Below are 19,774 nucleotides of genomic sequence, written 5' to 3'. Positions count from 1 at the left end.
ATAGTCAGGAACAGGCAGAGGTCAGCAACAAAGTTAATCCAGAAGTTTAGCAGTTCAGGGGTAAACCAAGAGAATGATCAGGAACAGGCAGAGGTCAGCAACAAAGGTATCCAATACTTACACTAATATTCATTATACATGACCATGCATTTTATTTTATATATCCAATAGTTACACTAATATTCATTATTTATGACCATTAGTGATGTCGCGAACCTAAAAATTTGGGTTCGCGAACGGCTAACGTGAACTTACGCAAAAGTTTGCAAACGGCGAACCGCCATAGACTTCAATAGTCAGGCGAATTTTAAAACCCACAGGGACTCTTTCTGGCCACAATAGTGGTGGAAAAGTTGTTTCAAGGGGACTAACACCTGGACTGTGGCATGCCGGAGGGGGATCCATGGCAAAACTCCCATGGAAAATTACATAGTTGATGCAGAGTCTGGTTTTAATCCATAAAGGGCATAAATCACCTAACATTCCTAAATTGTTTGGAATAACGTGCTTTAAAACATCAGGTATGATGTTGTATCGATCAGGTAGTGTAAGGGTTACGCCCGCTTCACAGTGCGCAGTGTAGGTGATATACCTGCCCTGACCACGCTTTGCAGACCAGGTATCAGTGGTCAGATGGACCCTTGCCCCAACACTGTGTGCCAGACATGCCATTATAGCAGACTTATATGGCTTTGGCGTTGCTTTTTGGTAGTTAGAAGGCTGCTAAATGCCACTGCGCACCACACGTGTTTTATGCCCAGCAGTGAAGGGGTTAATTAGGGAGCATGTAGGGAGCTTGTAGAGTTAATTTTAGCTTAAGTGTAGTGTAGTAGACAACCCAAAGTATTGATCTAGGCCCATTTTGGTATATTTCATGCCACCATTTCACCGCCAAATGCGATCAAATAAAAAAAAAATTGTTCACTTTTTCACAAACTTTAGGTTTCTCACAGAAATTATTTACAAACAACTTATGCAATTATGGCATAAATGGTTGTAAATGCGTCTCTGGGATCCCTTTTGTTCAGAAATAGCAGACTTATATGGCTTTGGCGTTGCTTTTTGGTAATTAGAAAGCTGCTAAATGCCACTGCGCACCACACGTGTTTTATGCCCAGCAGTGAAGAGGTTAATTAGGGAGCATGTAGGGAGCTTGTAGAGTTAATTTTAGCTTAAGTGTAGTGTAGTAGACAACCCAAAGTATTGATCTAGGCCCATTTTGGTATATTTCATGCCACCATTTCACCGCCAAATGCGATCAAATTTAAAAAAAAAAACTAATTTTTTTTCAATTTTAGGTTTCTCACTGAAATTATTTACAAACAGCTTGTGCAATTATGGCACAAATGGTTGTAAATGCTTCTCTGGGATCCCCTTTGTTCAGAAATAGCAGACATATATGACTTTGGCGTTGCTTTCTGGTAATTAGAAGGCCGCTAAATGCTGCTGTGCATCACACGTGTATTATGGCTAGCAGTGAAGGGGTTAATTAGGTAGTTTGTAGGGAGCTTGAAGGGTTAATTTTAGCTTTAGTGTAGAGATCAGCCTCCCACCTGACACATGAGACCCCCTGATCCCTCCCAAACAGCTCCCTTCCCTCCCCCACCCCACAATTGTCCCCGCCATCTTAAGTACTGGCAGAAAGTCTGCCAGTACTAAAATAAAAGGTTTTTAATTTTTTTTATTTTTTTAGCATATTTACATATGCTGTGGTGTAGCATCCCCCCTTAGCCCCCAACCTCCCTGATCCCCCCAAAAAAAACAGCTCTCTAGCCCTCCCCATCTGCCTTATTGGCGGCTATCTTGGGTACTGGCAGCTGTCTGCTATTATTTCACAGTCAAAAAAGTGTTGTTTTTTTAAATGTACACTACTGTTACACCAGATATGAGTGGTGGCACTGGCCAAGTGGGCACAGTATACGCTGTGAGCCTGACACACACGCTGACAGGCAGGCAACTGCAATTAGATTACACAGGAAAAAAAAAAAAGCAGACTAATGTTCTAGCCCTAAAAAGGGCTTTTTGGGGTGCTGTCCTTACAGCAGAGATCAGATGAGTCCTTCAGGACTGTAGTGGACACTGAATACACTAGCCTAGCTATCGATTTCCCTATTAAATCAGCAGCAGCTACACTGTCCCTCCTCTCACTAAGAATGTAGCTTCCAAATGAATCTAAAATGGATGCTGTCCAGGAGGTGGGAGGGTCTGGGATGGAGGGTCTGCTGCTGATTGGCTGTAATGTGTATTCTGACTGTGAGGTACAGGGTCAAAGTTTACTCAACGATGATGAATAGGGGGCGGATCGAACATCGCATATGTTCGCTAGTGATGTTGCGAATTGTACGCCGGGCGAATAGTTCCCGGCGAACATAACTTGTTCGCGTTCACTACGGCGGGCGAACATATGCAATGTTCGATCTGCCCCCTATTCGTTATAATTGAGTAAACTTTGACCCTGTATCTCACAGACTGCAGACACATTTCAGCCAATCAGCAGCAGACACTCCCTCCCAGGGCCGTCTTTAACACAGGGCAAAAGGGGCAAAGTCTCTGTTGAGGGGCCCAAGAGTCCTAAAAAAAAATATATATTTTTTTTTTCATACTTGACTGCTGATGTGACATGGGGAACACACACAGTCACAGTCAAAAGTTCTCTGCTTATATTTATTTGTGAAAAACTGTGCAAGACCGGTGTCATGTGACATGCCAAGCAATTGCCATGTGCTGTTTTTGATGTGCACTGTGCAGCACTGAATGCAAAGCCCTAACTCGGCATCCAGCCATTCCCACTGCATCAGAAAAGGTCCTGCTGGGGTTACCGTTACCAAATAACTGCTCTGGTTGTGGGGATTGTTTCTGGGTAGGACTGACTATAGGCGCATGCAGCAGAAAGCTGGAGCGGCAGGCACATGAGGATTTGAGCATCTGTGCAGCTGCATACACTGCTCTCTTCAGTCTTGAGGCTGTGTGACTCATCTCACACTGTATCCATCCAGCCTTGGGCAGACAGCATCCAGTCTGCAGGTCCCCTTAGCCCTGCTCTTTCTGCTGTGGCCCTAAGATCAACTAACTGAAGTTTGTTATGGGAACAGTGCTTTGTAGAAAGGTGTCAGTGGGAAGAATAAGTGAGTGCACACACGCCCCTCCCCATGTAGCATTGTCTAGTGCAGGGTGAGAGGGAACTTTTTCCTAGCAAAGAAGTGACATGTGCTGCTGTGGCTGATGTATAGTGTCATGCTGATACTTCACACATTAATGTAAGGTTTATTTTTATAGTTTTTGTTTTCTCTCTGTCTCAGATTTTACAGTTTCCCATAGCAGTTCTGCTGTTCCAGTCAGTAAACTTATATTTGTCTGCACCTCCATGCTTCCTCCTCAGTCTTTACCTTGCTTTGCTCCTGTTGGCTGCCCTAAATCTCTTTAACCAGCCCTAAATCTCTTTAACCAGATAACCTCACACCAGAATCACATTCAAAAGAATATTAAATGAATCCACAGTGGAGGAATTTATATATTTATTTACTTATTAGTACTGCTTAGGTCCAGTTTCACATATTGCAATTTATTTCATTTTCTTTAAAATGATTAGCCCAGCAGTGGATGATACACTGCTGGGCTAATAATTAAAAAAAATATAAAATAAATTGATTTAGTTGTTTTTTGGGATGTTGGGGTGGAGAGCGAAATTGCATGGGGTGAGGGTGGGGGGCCCAAGACAAATTTTGCCCAGGGTCCAGTCAATATTAAAGACGGCCCTGTCCCTCCCAGACCCTCCCAGCTCCTGGACAGCAGCCATTTTAGATTCATTCTAATCCTGCATTCTTAGTGAGAGGAGGGATAGTGTAGCTGCTGCTGATTTTATAGGGGAATTGATAGCTAGGCTAGTGTTTTCAGTGTCCACTACAGTCCTGAAGGACTCATCTGATCTCTGCTGTAAGGGCTATAACATCAGTCTTTTTTTTTTTTTGCCTGTGTAATTTTGACTGTGAAACATCAGTCTGCTAGTGTAATCTAATTGCAGTTGCCTGCCTACAATGCCACCACTCATATCTGTTGTAACAGTAGTGTAAATATTTAAAAAAAAACGTTTTTGACTGTGAAACATCAGTCTGCTAGTGTAATCTAATAGCAGTTGCCTGCCTGCCAGCGTGTGTGCCAGGCCCACTTGCCAACTAGTGCCACCACTCATATCTGGTGCCACAGTAGATTGCACGCGCAGTGCCCCAAATTTGAAGTAGGAGGACCGACCAAGCATCTTTTTCCATCTCCAGGTTCCTAAAATCCATGCCATATACACATTCCCTGGCGCCGCAACTGCCTCTGGGAACCTTACCATGGGTCCCAGACCGCACGTCATGTAATTCTCTGTCTGGGAAATTATATATCTATCAAATCTATCTATTATCTATCAAATCTATCTATCATCGTATCTATCAAATGTATATTGCATCTATTGATCTATCTATCTATCTAATCTATGTATCTATCAAATCTATCTATCTCGTGGTTGTGCAAATGTACTGTTTGCGGTTGTTTGCGGTGCGTTAAACGGGGAGTTTGGTCTGTCACTGTGAAGCAGGCGTAACCCTTACACTACCTGATCGATACAACATTATACCTGATGTTTTAAAGCACGTTATTCCAAACAATTTAGGAATGTTAGGTGATTTATGCCCTTTATGGATTAAAACCAGACTCTGCATCAACTATGTAATTTTCCGTGGGAGTTTTGCCATGGATCCCCCTCCGGCATGCCACAGTCCAGGTGTTAGTCCCCTTGAAACAACTTTTCCATCACTATTGTGGCCAGAAAGAGTCCCTGTGGGTTTTAAAATTCGCCTGCCTATTGAAGTCAATGGCGGTTCGCCCGGTTCGCCCGTTCACGAACAGTTGCAGAAGTTCGAGTCCACCGTTCGCGAACGGAAAATTTTAAGTTCGCGACATCACTAATGACCATGCATTTTATTTTATATATCCAATACTTACACTAATATTTATTATACATGACCATGTATTTTATTTTATATATCTAATATTTACACTAATGCTCCTTCTTATCCCCCCCCCCTTCATAAAACATGACCATGCATTTTATTTCAAAGATTGTAGATATAATTGTAATGCTTGTGGGATATTTCCCTATCAGACCAAACTTGTCCAGTAGTCTTCTTAACCTGGCGTCAAGTGGAAGGATAAAGAAATATCCCAAAGTGCGTGTAAGAAATGAGGTAAGCAGTACTCACGGTAGACAGGACAGTCCTTAACGGCAAAAAGAGAAAGGCAATCCAGCAGATTAGCAGTTCAGGGGTAAACCAGCAGAATAGTCAGGAACAGGCAGAGGTCAGCAACAAAGGTAATCCCGAAGTTTAGCAGTTCAGGGGTAAACCAAGAGAATGGTCAGGAACAGGCAGAGGTCAGCAACAAAGGTACACCAGTAGTTTAGCAGTTCAGCGGTAAACCAGTAGAATGATCAGGCAAGGCAGGCAGAGTTCAGTAATGATAAGGCAATCCAGCAATTCAAGGGTAATCAGGCAGAGTGGTCAGACAGGCAGAGTTCGGTAACAATAAGGCAATCAAAATAACAGCAGTTCAGAATAATAGCACCCATATATGCATATTTTGTCATGGAAATTAGGTAAACGCCGGTGGTACCGGCAAAACCTTTTTAGGCTATCCGGGCTCCTGGAACTCACTGCCGGACCGGAATTATGGCCCGGACCACCAGCGGTTTTGCTGGTTTGGCACTGAGCTCCAGGAACCTGGATAGCCAAACAGACGTTGCCAGTGCTGCAAGAGTTTTAGCACATCTCTGTGACATATTATTTAAACATTGATGATAACTTTAGCGATATAGCTATATAGTTATAATAAGGTTTATTACTTATAGTATAGCTTATTATAGTAAGTTATCTTTTTACATAAGGCAGTTAGATGGGCGTTACAGGGGAAGTGTTGTTTACACATTATGTCAGTGTAGGCGGTATTAGGGACTTCGCTGGGCATTCTGGAGGTGTGTGGGTTAGGCGTGATGTAGGTGTAGGCAGGCAGGGGGAGTTAGCTGGACGGTCAGTGTAGGTTAGCCATGACGTAGTTTTAGGTAGTCGTGGGTGGTAGCGAGGAGGAGGAGCGGGAGTATAGCTTAGGCGTGACGTAGAAATAGGCATATAAAGGGAGTTAGCGAGGTCAGGTGTGCTAGTGGGATTAGCCTGCACTGTGCTTTGTACACATCGACAAAAGATCGATATGTTCAAAGCAGCGAAGTGCAGGTTGCGAGGGTGATAGTGGCCATATTTGTCTTGTCAGTTATCAGCTGCCGAGACAAACATCGCCTGAGCTAGTTAGTGTAGGCAATTTTTGAAGTGTGCCTACACTGAAACTAATTTTAGTTTCAGTGAGCGCACTGTTTGCGCCATGTTTTTTTTTTTTAACAGTTTGATTGATCATTGGGCTGTGATGCTGACAAGGTCAGCGAACCATTTTCCCGATGGTCTGTTGATGATTTAAACATCATGGCCAATGTGAGATGGTCTGGGACTGGGAGAGGACAGTGTGAGAGGAAGGTCTGGTATTGGGAGATGACAGTGTGATATGAAGGTGAGGGTGTGAGAGAGGACAGTGTGAGATGAAGGTCTGGGCTTGGGGGATGACAGTGTGAGTTGAAGGTGAGGGCGTGGGAGAGGACAGTGTGAGATGAAGGTCTGGGCTTGGGGGATGACAGTGTGAGTTGAAGGTGAGGGCATGGGAGAGGACAGTGTGAGATGAAAGTCTGGGATTTCTGAGAATACATTGTAAAATGAAGGTCTGGGTTTGGGAGAAGACAGTGTGAGATTATTATTATTATTATTATTATTATACTTTATGAAGTGCCATCATATTCTGCAGAGCTGTCCATGGTTACAGTTCATTTAAATAAAACAATAATATAAAACTTCTAAGAGACAGGACAAAATTTACAAACACATACAGTAGGAATTGAAAGCCCTATTCCCGTGGGAACTTACAATCTAGAAGGGTAGGAGGTTGAGAAACAGGAGGTGAGGACTGCAATATTGAGAAAGATGTTAATGCAGAGTTAGATAAGGGAAATGTTGTTAGGTAAGATAAATATTATTGAGTTGGGTGGTAAGCTTCTCTGAACAGAAAAGTCTTCAGAGAGCATTTAAAGGAAGAAAGATTAGGGCAAAGCCTGACAGCATGAGAGAGAGTGTTCCAGAGGGTTGGTGCTGCATGACAGAAGTCCTGCAGTCTAGCTTTAGAGGAGGTGATAGTCGTAGATGCAAGGAGCAGGTCATTGTTGGATCTTAGTGGGTGGGCTGGAGTATAATTGTTAATTAGAGAGGATAGGTAGAGGGGAGCGGTGTTGGTGAGCGCTTTGTATGCAAGGGTGAGAATTTTGAATTTTATTCTGCTGTGTATGGGGAGCCAATGAAGGGACTTGAAGAGAGGTGCAGCAGATACAGAGCGACGGGAAAGGTGGATCAGCCTGGCAGAGGCATTAAGGATGGGTTGAAGGGGGGAGAGGCGGGAAAGAGGAAGGCCAGTAAGTAGGTTATTGCAGTAGTCAAGTCGGGAAATAACAAGGGAGTGGATTATTTGCTTTGTGGTGTCAGCACACAGAAAAGGTTGAATCTTGGAAATGTTGCGTAGATGGTTGCAGCAGGATGTAGAAAGCGATTGGATATGGGAGGGCTAAGGATAGATTTGAGTCAAGTGTAACTCTGAGGCAGCGGACTTGGGGCGATGGGGAAATGGTGATGCTGTCAACAGGGATAGAGAAGTCACAAGTCGGCGTAGAGCTTGAGGGGGGGGGATAAGAAGGAGCTCAGTCTTGGACATGTTAATCTTTAGGTGGTGAGAGGCCATCCAGGAAGAAATACCAGATAAGCAGTTGCTGACATGAGAAAGGACAGAGGGAGAGAGAGCAGGGGTGGAGAGGTAGATCTGGGTGTCATCAGCATAGAGGTGATATTTGAATCCATAACTGTTGATAAGTTCAGGACAGATCCTTGAGGTACTCCAACAGACAGAGGCATTGGAGAGGAGGAGTCACTGGCAAATGACACAGAAAAAAACTTGTGAGAAAGTTAGGAGTGAATCCAGGAAAGAGCAGTGTCACAGAGGCCAAAAGAGCTAAGGGTCTGTAGGAGGAGGGGGTGGTTAACTGTGTCAAAGGCAGCTGAGAGGTCAAGTAAGATGAGTATGGAGTAGTGGCCAATATTTTTAGCAGAGAGAAGATTGTTGGTAACCTTGGTAAGGTCAGTCTCAGTTGAGTGTTTGGGGGGGGGATCCGGATTGTAGGGGGTCAAGCAAGGAGTTGGCAGACAGGAAGTGGGTTAGGCAATTGTAAACTAGTTTTTCAAGGAGTTTTGATGTTAGTGGAAGCAGTCATATTGTGCGGTAGCTTTCAGGAGAATTAAGGTCGAGGGAGGGTTTTTTGAGTATGGGAGTGACTTTAGCGTGTTTGAAAGAAGATGGGAATGAGTCAATAGAGAGAGATAGGTTGAAGATGTGGGTAAGAGCAGGAGTGAGGGTGGAAGATAGGGAGGGTATTAGATGGGAAGGGATCGGGTACCGGCAGGTAGTGAGGCATGAGGAAGATAGTAAGAAGGAAACTTCATTCTCAGTGGCTGGATGGAAGATGCAGAGGGTGGCAGAGGGAGTAACTGGACCTGTTGATGGAATATTGCAGGTTGGTGTTGGGATGTTGCTTCGGATAGTATGTGTTTTGTTTAAAAAGTAGTCTGCCCGGTCTTGAGCACTAAAGACAGATGAGGGGGGTGGAGCAGGTGGGTAGAGGAGAGAGTTAAAGATGGAGAAGATTCATTTAGGATTTGAGGAAAGAGTTGATATAAGAGAAGAGAAGTAGGTTTGCTTGGCTAAGTGAAGGGCAGAAGTGTATGAACGAAGAATAAACTTATAGTGTATGAAGTCAGGTTCAGAGTGAGTTTTCCTCCAGACATGCTCAGCAGTACGGGAGCATTTTTGCAATTAGCGTGTTTGCTGAGAGTGCTAGGGCTGTAACTGACGGTGTGATGTTTTGCACAGCTGGGGAGGGGCAAGTGTGTCTAGTGCAGAGGAGAGAGTTTTGTTATAGTAGGCTGTTGCGAAATCAGGGCAGTTACAGTGGAACTGTGAGGGAGGAGATCTTGAATATTTTTTGAAAATTGGAGAGGATCAACAGCATGTAGATTTCGACAGGTGCGGGGGCGGGATGGAGAAGTGGGTTTAGCTGTTGCATTAATATTATAGGTGACCAGGTGATGGTCTGAAATGGGAAAAGGGCGACAGGTGAGGTCAGATATAGAACATAGGTAGGAAAATACCAGGTCGATGGAGTGTCCATCACGGTGGGTAGGGAATAGGGTGGATTGTGAGAAACCGAAGGAGGATGTGAGTGAAAAAAGTTTAGAGGCAGCAGGGGCAGACGGGTTGTCAATGGGAATGTTGAAGTCCCCAAGAATTAGGTTTGGTATATTTGTAGAGAGAAAGTGAGGAAGCCAGGCAGCTAAGTTGTCAAGGAAATGGGAGGTAGATCCAAGAGGGCGATAGATGGCTGCCACTTTGAGGGAGAGGGGGGAGAACAGGCGAATACAGTGGACTTCAAAGGAAGAGAAGGAGAGAGATGGGATTGGAGGTGGGTACTGTTAAGTGCAGGAGGGGGAGAGCAGGATCCCAACACCACTGCCACGTTTCTCACCTGGCCTAAGGGTATGGCTAAAGTGAAGACCACCATGTGTGAGAGCAACAGTGGAAACTGTGTCGGAAGGAGATAGCCAGGTTTTGGTAATTGCTAAAAGGGTAAAAGAATTTGAAATAAACAGGACATGAATGGTTGTAATTTTTTTGCAGACAGAGCGAGAGTTCCATAGTGCACAAGTGAAAGGAGTGTGTGCATATGGGATGCATTGGATGGAAATGAGGTTATGTGTGTTGCTTTTATTAAAGTTACTAAAAGGAGTGTGTGATTGGGTAATGGTGGGAATGAGGGTGGGCCCAGAATTTGGAGAGATGTCGCCTGATGCTAATAGAAGCAAGATGGAAAGTAAGAGTAGGTGAGAATGAGATTTATAGCAGTGGGGGCATTTCTGTGAGGTGGTGCAGTTTAGTGACATAGATTTTAAAATAGAAAGTAGTTCATGAAAGCTAAGGTATGGAGAGAGGGGCCGATATAAACTGCATGTGGAGAAGGGTAAGGTATGAGCATGTGAGTCTGCCTGTGGAATAGGCATGAGGCTGTTGAAAGGAAAAGCAGTTCTGAAAACATAGCAGAATTTTAAGTACAACATTTTGGTTTTGAAGAGAAAATATTAAGCCTGCCTCAAGTCTTCTTCAATTCTTGTTCAATTCTTGACTAATTCTTAGCGCTGTCACTTAAAGATGTCACTTAGAGAGATGGTGTTCTCTGCAAATGCTAAACCCAGCAAATGCTATCCCTAAAGCTGATCTTAAATTTATAGGGCTTCTGCAGACAGCGGAGTTAAATCACTTAACTGAGTGGAGACATGGAGATGAGTGACGCACAGGTGAGACAAGGTCTAGGATTAGGAGAAGACAGTGTGAGATAAAGGTGAGGGTTTGGGAGAGGACAGTGTGAGAGGAAGGTCTGGTATTGGGAGATGAGTGTGAGATGAAGGTGAGGGTGTGGGAGAGGACAGTGGCCCCTACTTATCAAGCCGTCGACTTTCTTGCATTCAACGGCCCCAATACGCTCGCCTAAGTTAGCCTAACATCACTGCCATGGACCTGAATACGCTCTCCAAAATTATCAAAAAAGCTGTCAAAAATCTGCGCACCAAGTACAGTGCGATGAGCAGTGGACTGTTGTTAACTAACAGTCATCGATCTCGCTGCTCTTCAGCTTTTTTACAGCTTTCTTGCTACCCTGTCACTAACCTCCCACACTATACTATCCTGTTTTATCCCCCTATACCGCTGCTCCCGGAGCCCCCCGCAACTCTAATAAATATATTAACCCCTAAACCGCCGCACCCGGAGCCCACCGCAACTCTAATAAATATATTAACCCCTAAACTGCCGCTCCTGCAGCCCACCGCAACTCTAATAAATATATTAACCCCTAAACCGCCGCTCCCGGAGCCCCCCCGCAACTAAATAAAGTTATTAACCCCTAAACCGCCGCTCCCGGAGCCCACCGCCGCCACTATATTAAATGTATTAACCCCTAAACCTAACACCCACTAACTTAATTTTATTTAGATTTATTTAAATTATATTTCCTATAATTAACTAAATTATTCCTATTTAAAACTAAATACTTACCTATAAAATAAACCCTAAAATAGCTACAATATAACTAATAGTTACATTGTAGCTATCTCAGGGTTTATTTTTATTTTACAGGCAACTTTGTATTTATTTTAACTAGGTAGAATAGTTATTAAATAGTTATTAACTATTTACTAACTACCTAGTTAAAATAAAGACGAATTTACCTGTAAAATAAATCCTAACCTAAGTTACAATTACACCTAACACTACACTATAATTAAATTAATTAAATAAATTAACTACAATTAAATAAAATTAAATAAAATTAACTAATGTACAAAAAAACCACTAAATTACAGAAAATAAAAAAATAATTACAAGAATTTTAAAATAATTACATCTAATCTAATCCCCCTAATAAAATAAAAAAGCCCCCCAAAATAAAAAAGCCCTACCCTATACTAAATTACAAATAGCCCTTAAAAGGGCTTTTTTGCGGGGCATTGCCCCAATGTAATCAGCTCTTTTACCTGTAAAAAAAATTAAAATACCCCCCCAACATTAAAACCCACCACCCACACACCCAACCCTACTCTAAACACTAACCCCTTGAAGATCACCCTACCTTGAGACGTCTTCACCCAACCGGGCCTAAGTCCTCAATGAAGCCGGGCGAAGTGGTCCTCCAGACGGGCAGAAGTCTTCATCCTATCCGGGCAGAATAGGACCTCCAGACGGGCAGAAGTCTTCATCCAGGCGGTATCTTCATCCATCCGACGAGGAGCGACTCCATCTTGAAGACATCCGACACGGAGCATCCATTTAGACCAACGACTACCCGACGAATGACTGGTCCTTTAAATGACGTCATCCAAGATGGCGTCCCTTGAATTCCGATTGGCTGATAGAATTCTATCAGCCAATCGGAAATTAAGGTAGGAAAAATTCTATTGGCTGATCCAATCAGCCAATAGGATTGAGCTCGCATTCTATTGGCTGATTGGAACAGCCAATAGAATGCAAGCTCAATCCTATTGGCTGATTGCATCAGCCAATAGGATTTTTCCTACCTTAATTCCGTTTGGCTGATAGAATTCTATCAGCCAATCGGAATTCAAGGGACGCCATCTTGGATGACGCCATTTAAAGGACCAGTCATTCGTCGGGTAGTCGTCTGTCTGGATGGATGCTCCGCGTCGGATGTCTTCAAGATGGAGCCGCTCCTCGTCAGATGGATGAAGCTAGAAGATGCCGCCTGGATGAAGACTTCTGCCCGTCTGGAGGTCCTCTTCTGTCCGTATAGGATGAAGGCCCGTCTGGAGGACCACTTCACCCGGCTTTGTTGAGGACTTAGGCCCGGTTGGGTGAAGACGTCTCAAGGTAGGGTGATCTTCAAGGGGTTAGTGTTAGGTTTTATTAAGGGGGGATTGGGTGGGTTTTAGAGTAGGGTTGGGTGTGTGGGTGGTGGGTTTTAATGTTGGGGGGGTATTGTAATTTTTACAGGTAAAAGAGCTGATTACTTTGGGGGTATTTGTAATTTAGTATAGGGTAGGGCTTTTTTATTTTATTAGGTTGATTAGATTAGGTGTAATTACTTTAAAATTCTTGTAATTATTTTTTTATTTTCTGTAATTTAGTGGGGGGGTTGTACTTAAGTTAATTTTATTTAATTTTATTTAATTGTAGTTAATTGTAGTTAATTAATTTAATTATAGTGTAGTGTTAGGTGTAATTGTAACTTAGGTTAGGATTTATTTTACAGGTAAATTTATTAACTATTAAATAGTTAATAACTATTTAATAGCTATTCTACCTAGTTAAAATAAATACAAACTTACCTGTAAAATAAAATTAAATCTTAAAATAGCTACAATGTAACTATTAGTTATATTGTAGCTATCTTAGGGTTTATTTTATAGGTAAGTATTTAGTTTTAAATAGGAATAATTTATTTAATTATAGGAATATTTATTTAGATTAATTTAAATTATATTTAAGTTAGGGGGTGTTAGAGTTAGGGTTAGACTTAAGTTTAGGGGTTAATAAAATTAATATAGTGGCGGCGGTGTAGGGGGGCAGATTAGGGGTTAATAAATATAATGTAGGTGGCTGTGGGCTCCAGGAGCTGCGGTTTAGGGGTTAAACACTTTATTTAGTTGCGGCGGGGTCCGTGAGTGGCGGTTTAGGGGTTAATACGTTTATTAGAGTAGTGGTGGGCTCCAGGGGTGGCGGTTTAGGGGTTAATAAGTATAATGTAGGTGGCGTGGTGTAGGGGGGGCAGATTAGGGGTGTTTAGACTCGATGTACATGTTAGGGTGTTAGGTGTAGACATTACCATAGGAATCAATGGGATATCGGGCAGCAGCGAACATGAGCTTTTGCTGCTGTCAGACTCCCATTGATTCCTATGGCATCCGCCACCTCCAGGGCGGCGAATTGAAAACCAGGTACGCTGGGTCGTAAAAGTGGCGAGTGTACCTGCTAGTTCTTTGATAACAAGCAAAAGTAGTCAGATTGTGCCAAACTTGCGTTTGGAACATCTGGAGTGACATAAGCATCGATCTGTGTCGGACTAAGTCCGGTGGATCGTATGTTACCTCACTGAATTCTACTTTTGCCGGTCTGTAGCCTTTGAAAACTAAGGGGAATCAGGCTCGCCACAAATACGCTGCAGAATTCCAACGTATTTGCGGTTGACAGCTTGATAAATAGAGGCCAGTGTTGGGATGAAGGTCTGGGTGTGGGAGAGGACAGAGTGAGATTAAGTTCTGGGATTGGCAGAGAGTTCAGTGTGAGATGAAGGTCTGGGTTTAGAAGAGGATAGTGTGAGATGAAGTTCTGGGATTGCGAGAGGACAGTGTGAGATGAAGTTCTGGGATTGCGAGAGGACAGTGTGAGATGAAGGTCTGGGTTTAGAAGAGGATAGTGTGAGATGAAGGTCTGGGTTTAGAAGAGGATAGTGTGAGATGAAGGTCTGGGTTTAGAAGAGGATAGTGTGAGATGAAGGTCTGGGATTGCGAGAGGACAGTGTGAGATGAAGTTCTGGGATTGCGAGAGGACAGTGTGAGATGAAGGTCTGGGTTTAGAAGAGGATAGTGTGAGATGAAGTTCTGGGATTGCGAGAGGACAGTGTGAGATGAAGTTCTGGGATTGGCAGAGAGTTCAGTGTGAGATGAAGGTCTGGGTTTAGAAGAGGATAGTGTGAGATGAAGTTCTGGGATTGCGAGAGGACAGTGTGAGATGAAGAGGGATATTTGTTAGTTGCAACTACAGAAGGAGTTGCTCCAGCTGAGGTTATTACTTTTGCTCTCCTGCTCCAGCTGGGGGTATAATAAATACTATGCATTTCATTAATGTGTGCTTTAGATAGTTTGTACTTATGCATCTTAAATTTGATGTTTGTGCCTATAAAGCAGTGGAAGATATATTTTCCTTAAGCAAAACATATTTAAGGGCACTTGCTTTAACTTGCATACCGCTTCATTTTCTATCTCTTTATAACTCAGTTTAAAGGTTGTCTCAATGGGTTCCCACACATTTCTACTGATTTCCTATAATGGATCATGAAAATGTAACTTATTTAATAATATTCCTCATAGCATGTCATACTTTAATTACTCAGGTGGATGAACTCTTTCTTCTCCTCCTGTACAGCTGGAACTAGCAACAGCAAAGGATGATATGACCCGTCACTTGCACGAATATATGGAGATGTGCAGTATGAAGAGGGGGTTAGATGTACAGATGGAGACCTGCCGGAGGCTGATCAACCAATCGGAGGAGAGGTACTGGTATATATCGGCCAATCAATTTATCAATTCATAGAGTAGATTTTGGATACATAACCAGATGGTGAGATTATGATACCATTGTCTTAATATGAGCCTGTGTTCATTCCTAGTTGCATTTTTTTCTCTGGGTGTATATCTGCATTATAACCCTGGGGAAAGTGTCTCTAAGGGTGAAGGGGGAACCAGACATGGACTTCCTGCCCAAAGTACCTAAAGGTATACGGCTACACCTCACTGACGAGGCGCACAGAAGGCAAAAACAATCATCTGTGGTTGCCATAATCTTCGTTAAGAGGAGGATTGCCTGGCATTTCAGGGCTGAACCAGCTTTTTTAGGCAGGATCAGGCTGACATATTTCAGGAAAGTTGTCACCTGTGAAAGGCACAATTGGGCTAAAAGAGGCTGCTCCCAGATGCTGACCCACCAAAGAAAAAGCTACTGAGTCATAGTTTGTTCCTGGTTGAGCATGCTTCTCTGTATATATTTGAGATTTTAAAACAACCACTGATCCAATCAAGAGCACTAGTCGCACAATTAAAATGTGTAACTAGCGCTATTCACTGCATCAACGGCAGTTTACGTTCTTGGCTACAGAGTTTATGCTACAGGGTATATTCACAGGCTCCTAAGATGATTACTGGGGTTATGTTACAGGTTTAAATATCTAGCTCCTCATATGATTACTTTGGGCTACCGAGGTTATGTTACAGGGTATAATCAGAGGTTCCTCAGCTGCAGCTGATTACTGAGGGCTAGGCTCCTCAGCTGATTACTGAGAGCTACAGAGGTTATAGTACAGGGTATAATCACTGGCTCCTCAGCTGATTTCCAGAGGTTACAGATGTTATATTACAGGGTATAATCACTGGCTCCTCAGCTGATTTCCAGAGGTTACAGATGTTATATTACAGGGTATAATCACAGGCTCCTCAGCTGATTTCCAGAGGTTACAGATGTTATATTACAGGGTATAATCACTGGCTCCTCAGCTGATTTCTAGAGGCTACAGATGTTATATTACAAGGTATAATCACTGGCTCCTCAGCTGATTTCTAGAGGCTACAGATGTTATATTACAGGGTATAATCACAGGCTCCTCAGCTGATTTCCAGAGGTTACAGATGTTATATTACAGGGTATAATCACTGGCTCCTCAGCTGATTTCCAGAGGTTACAGATGTTATATTACAGGGTATAATCACTGGCTCCTCAGCTGATTTCCAGAGGTTACAGATGTTATATTACAGGGTATAATCACAGGCTCCTCAGCTGATTTCCAGAGGTTACAGATGTTATATTACAGGGTATAATCACTGGCTCCTCAGCTGATTTCTAGAGGCTACAGATGTTATATTACAGGGTATAATCACAGGTTCCTCAGCTGATTTCTAGAGGCTACAGATGTTATATTACAGGGTATAATCACAGGCTCCTCAGCTGATTCTAGAGGCTACAGATACTATATTACAGGGTATAATCACTGGTTCCTCAGCTGATTTCTAGAGGCTACAGATGTTATATTACAGGGTATAATCACAGGCTCCTCAGCTGATTTCTAGAGGCTACAGATGTTATATTACAGGGTATAATCACTGGCTCCTAAGCTGATTTCTAGAGGCTACAGATGTTATATCACAGGGTATAATCACTGGCTCCTCAGCTGATTTCCAGGGGCTACAGATGTTATATTACAGGGTATAATCACTGGCTCCTCAGCTTATTTCCAGGGGCTACAGATGTTATATTACAGGGTATAATCACTGGCTCCTCAGCTGATTTCCAGAGGTTACAGATGTTATATTACAGGGTATAATCACTGGCTCCTCAGCTGATTTCTAGAGGCTACAGGTGTTATATTACAGGGTATAATCAAAGGCTCCTCAGCTGATTTCTAGAGGCTACAGGTGTTATATTACAGGGTATAATCACTGGCTCCTCAGCTGATTTCCAGAGGTTACAGATGTTATATTACAGGGTATAATCACTGGCTCCTCAGCTGATTTCTAGAGGCTACAGATGTTATATTACAGGGTATAATCACTGGCTCCTCAGCTGATTTCCGGGGCTACAGATGTTATATTACAGGGTATAATCACTGGCTCCTCAGCTGATTTCTAGAGGCTACAGATGTTATATTACAGTGTATAATCACAGGCTCCTCAGCTGATTTCTAGAGGCTACAGGTGTTATATTACAGGGTATAATCACAAGCTCCTCAGCTGATTTCTAGAGGCTACGGGTGTTATATTACAGGGTATAATCACTGGCTCCTCAGCTGATTTCTAGAGGCTACAGGTGTTATATCACAAGGTATAATCACTGGCTCCTCAGCTGATTTCTAGAGGCTACAGGTGTCATATTACAGGGTATAAACACAGGCTCCTCAGCTGATTTCTAGAGGCTACAGATGTTAAATTACAGGGTATAATCACTTGCTCCTCAGCTGATTTCTAGGGGCTACAGATGTTATATTACAGGGTATAATCACTGGCTTAGCTGATTTCTAGAGGCTACAGGTGTTATATTACAGGGTATAATCACTGGCTACTCAGCTGATTTCTAGAGGCTACAGGTGTTATATTACAGGGTATAATCACTGGCTCCTCAGTTGATTTCTAGAGGCTACAGGTGTTATATTACAGGGTATAATCACTGGCTACTCAGCTGATTTCTAGAGGCTACAGGTGTTATATTACTGGGTATAATCACAGGCTCCTCAGCTGATTTCTAGAGGCTACAGGTGTTATATTACAGGGTATAATCACTGGCTACTCAGCTGATTTCTAGAGGCTACAGGTGTTATATTACAGGGTATAATCACTGGCTACTCAGCTGATTTCTAGAGGCTACAGATATTATATTACTGGGTATAATCACAGGCTCCTCAGCTGATTTCTAGAGGCTACAGGTGTTATATTACAGGGTATAATCACTGGCTACTCAGCTGATTTCTAGAGGCTACAGATATTATATTACTGGGTATAATCACAGGCTCCTCAGCTGATTTCTAGAGGCTACAGGTGTTATATTACAGGGTATAATCACTGGCTACTCAGCTGATTTCTAGAGGCTACAGGTGTTATATTACAGGGTATAATCACTGGCTACTCAGCTGATTTCTAGAGGCTACAGATATTATATTACTGGGTATAATCACAGGCTCCTCAGCTGATTTCTAGAGGCTACAGGTGTTATATTACAGGGTATAATCACTGGCTACTCAGCTGATTTCTAGAGGCTACAGGTGTTATATTACAGTGTATAATCACTGGCTACTCAGCTGATTTCTAGAGGCTGTAGTCTTCATATTATATGGGTGCAAAGGCGATATTGCAGGGTGTGTTCCCTTGTTCCTGAGCTGATTGCTAGGAGGCTGCAGAGGTAATGTGGCTAGACAGATTCTTGTCTATTGGGTAGATCCATGACCTGTGTCTCCAGCTGTACTGTAAGTAGTTTCACTACTGAGTTGGACATGCGGCACCATTTCTGTTGTGTTTGTTACCGATGCTCATCTGGACACTTATTAAATAATTGTATTTTTTTTACAGATTTAGTGGTTAATGTTATTGCCATGGTTTTGTGTATTAAGTGTTTTTATGCTGGTGGGAGCTGTGGTTACCTTTGCACGGTAGAGTCATATTTCAGTTTTGCTATTTTATCCTACATACCAGGGCGGTTATTTTACTGTCCTGGCATTTAGTATTCTTGCTTTCAGTAGTGCCACCTGATCCCAAATTTACGGTCACTCTCTTTTCTTCGCAGGTCTCCCCCTGCCAGCAGTGACTCTGCTTGTAATGAGGATCCAGAAGATTCTGACCGGGACCCCCCATCCTCTGACAGCTCAGCCAGATGACCCCCTGAGTTCAGTGTCACCTATCAGGATCTGAAGCTGGATGTATATAAGTGTTTTACCTTCTCATATGTTTAGTAAATGTGTGCGTCTGATGCTTTACCAGAAGCTGGGTGCAATGCTCTGACAGACTGTGGATATCAGGAGCAGCAGCTGGATGCATATTAGTGTGTTGAGTTAATGTGCGGGTGCAAAGCTCTGACAGACTGGATATGTAAGGGCTAATGCTCTGCCAATTGGTGCATATACTTTGAGGTGATGGCATTCTCAGACAGTGTGTGTAAAAGGTGCAATTCTCTGGACAATGCTAATACTGTATATGGGGGTGTGATCCTCTGTAAATCAGGTCACTACTCTGCCACTGCCCATATGTTGTCCGACACTGCCTGTATGTAAGGACATTGCCTGTATATAAGGATATTGCCTGTATATATGAGGTCTCAAATATAGGCAATTTATTTTCCATATATGACATGTGGGATCTTGTGCCCATTCTTGTATTTAGTGTTGGGAGTATAATGATTTCAGGTTAGGACAAACACATATGTTAATGTGATGTTACTGACCCTTTGTGTAAATATGATATATACTTAGCATGATTGTACATAAGTAACCTGTACATACTCTCTATATATAGCAGATCCCTATAAATACAGTTCTATATCACGAGTCTATTCTTTATTTATCTACCCCTTTCCCTCGAACCACTTATATGGGTCCAAAAAAACAAGGAATCACCTACTCACTGTACTCACCAGGGGATTATACCATACTCATATTTATAGAAAGAGAAGTGCTAAACCAGACATGAATATCAACTGTTTTGTTTCTGGTTAAGCACTTCTGTTTATTTAAATATGTATAAAATATGAGTATGTATGCAGATTAACATGCACGAGTACA

At 42.7% G+C, this 19,774-nt stretch overlaps 1 protein-coding gene across 1 annotated transcript in view; it reads left to right on the top strand.

Moving 5' to 3' along the window:
• Positions 1 to 19,537, top strand: part of LOC128644614 (non-homologous end joining factor IFFO1-like) — a 97,066-nt gene extending 77,529 nt beyond the window's left edge. The window contains exons 4-5 of the mRNA XM_053697160.1: positions 14,884 to 15,014; positions 18,784 to 19,537. Coding sequence (XP_053553135.1) covers positions 14,884 to 15,014; positions 18,784 to 18,874 — 222 coding nt within the window. The 3' untranslated portion in view covers positions 18,875 to 19,537. The remainder of the gene's footprint in view (positions 1 to 14,883; positions 15,015 to 18,783) is intronic.
• Positions 19,538 to 19,774: the final 237 nt, after the last annotated feature.

This window comes from Bombina bombina, unplaced genomic scaffold (assembly GCF_027579735.1).
Source record: "Bombina bombina isolate aBomBom1 unplaced genomic scaffold, aBomBom1.pri scaffold_821, whole genome shotgun sequence".
In the NCBI taxonomy this organism is placed as follows: Eukaryota; Metazoa; Chordata; class Amphibia; order Anura; family Bombinatoridae; genus Bombina; species Bombina bombina.
This window is presented reverse-complemented; position numbering and strand designations above follow the sequence as displayed.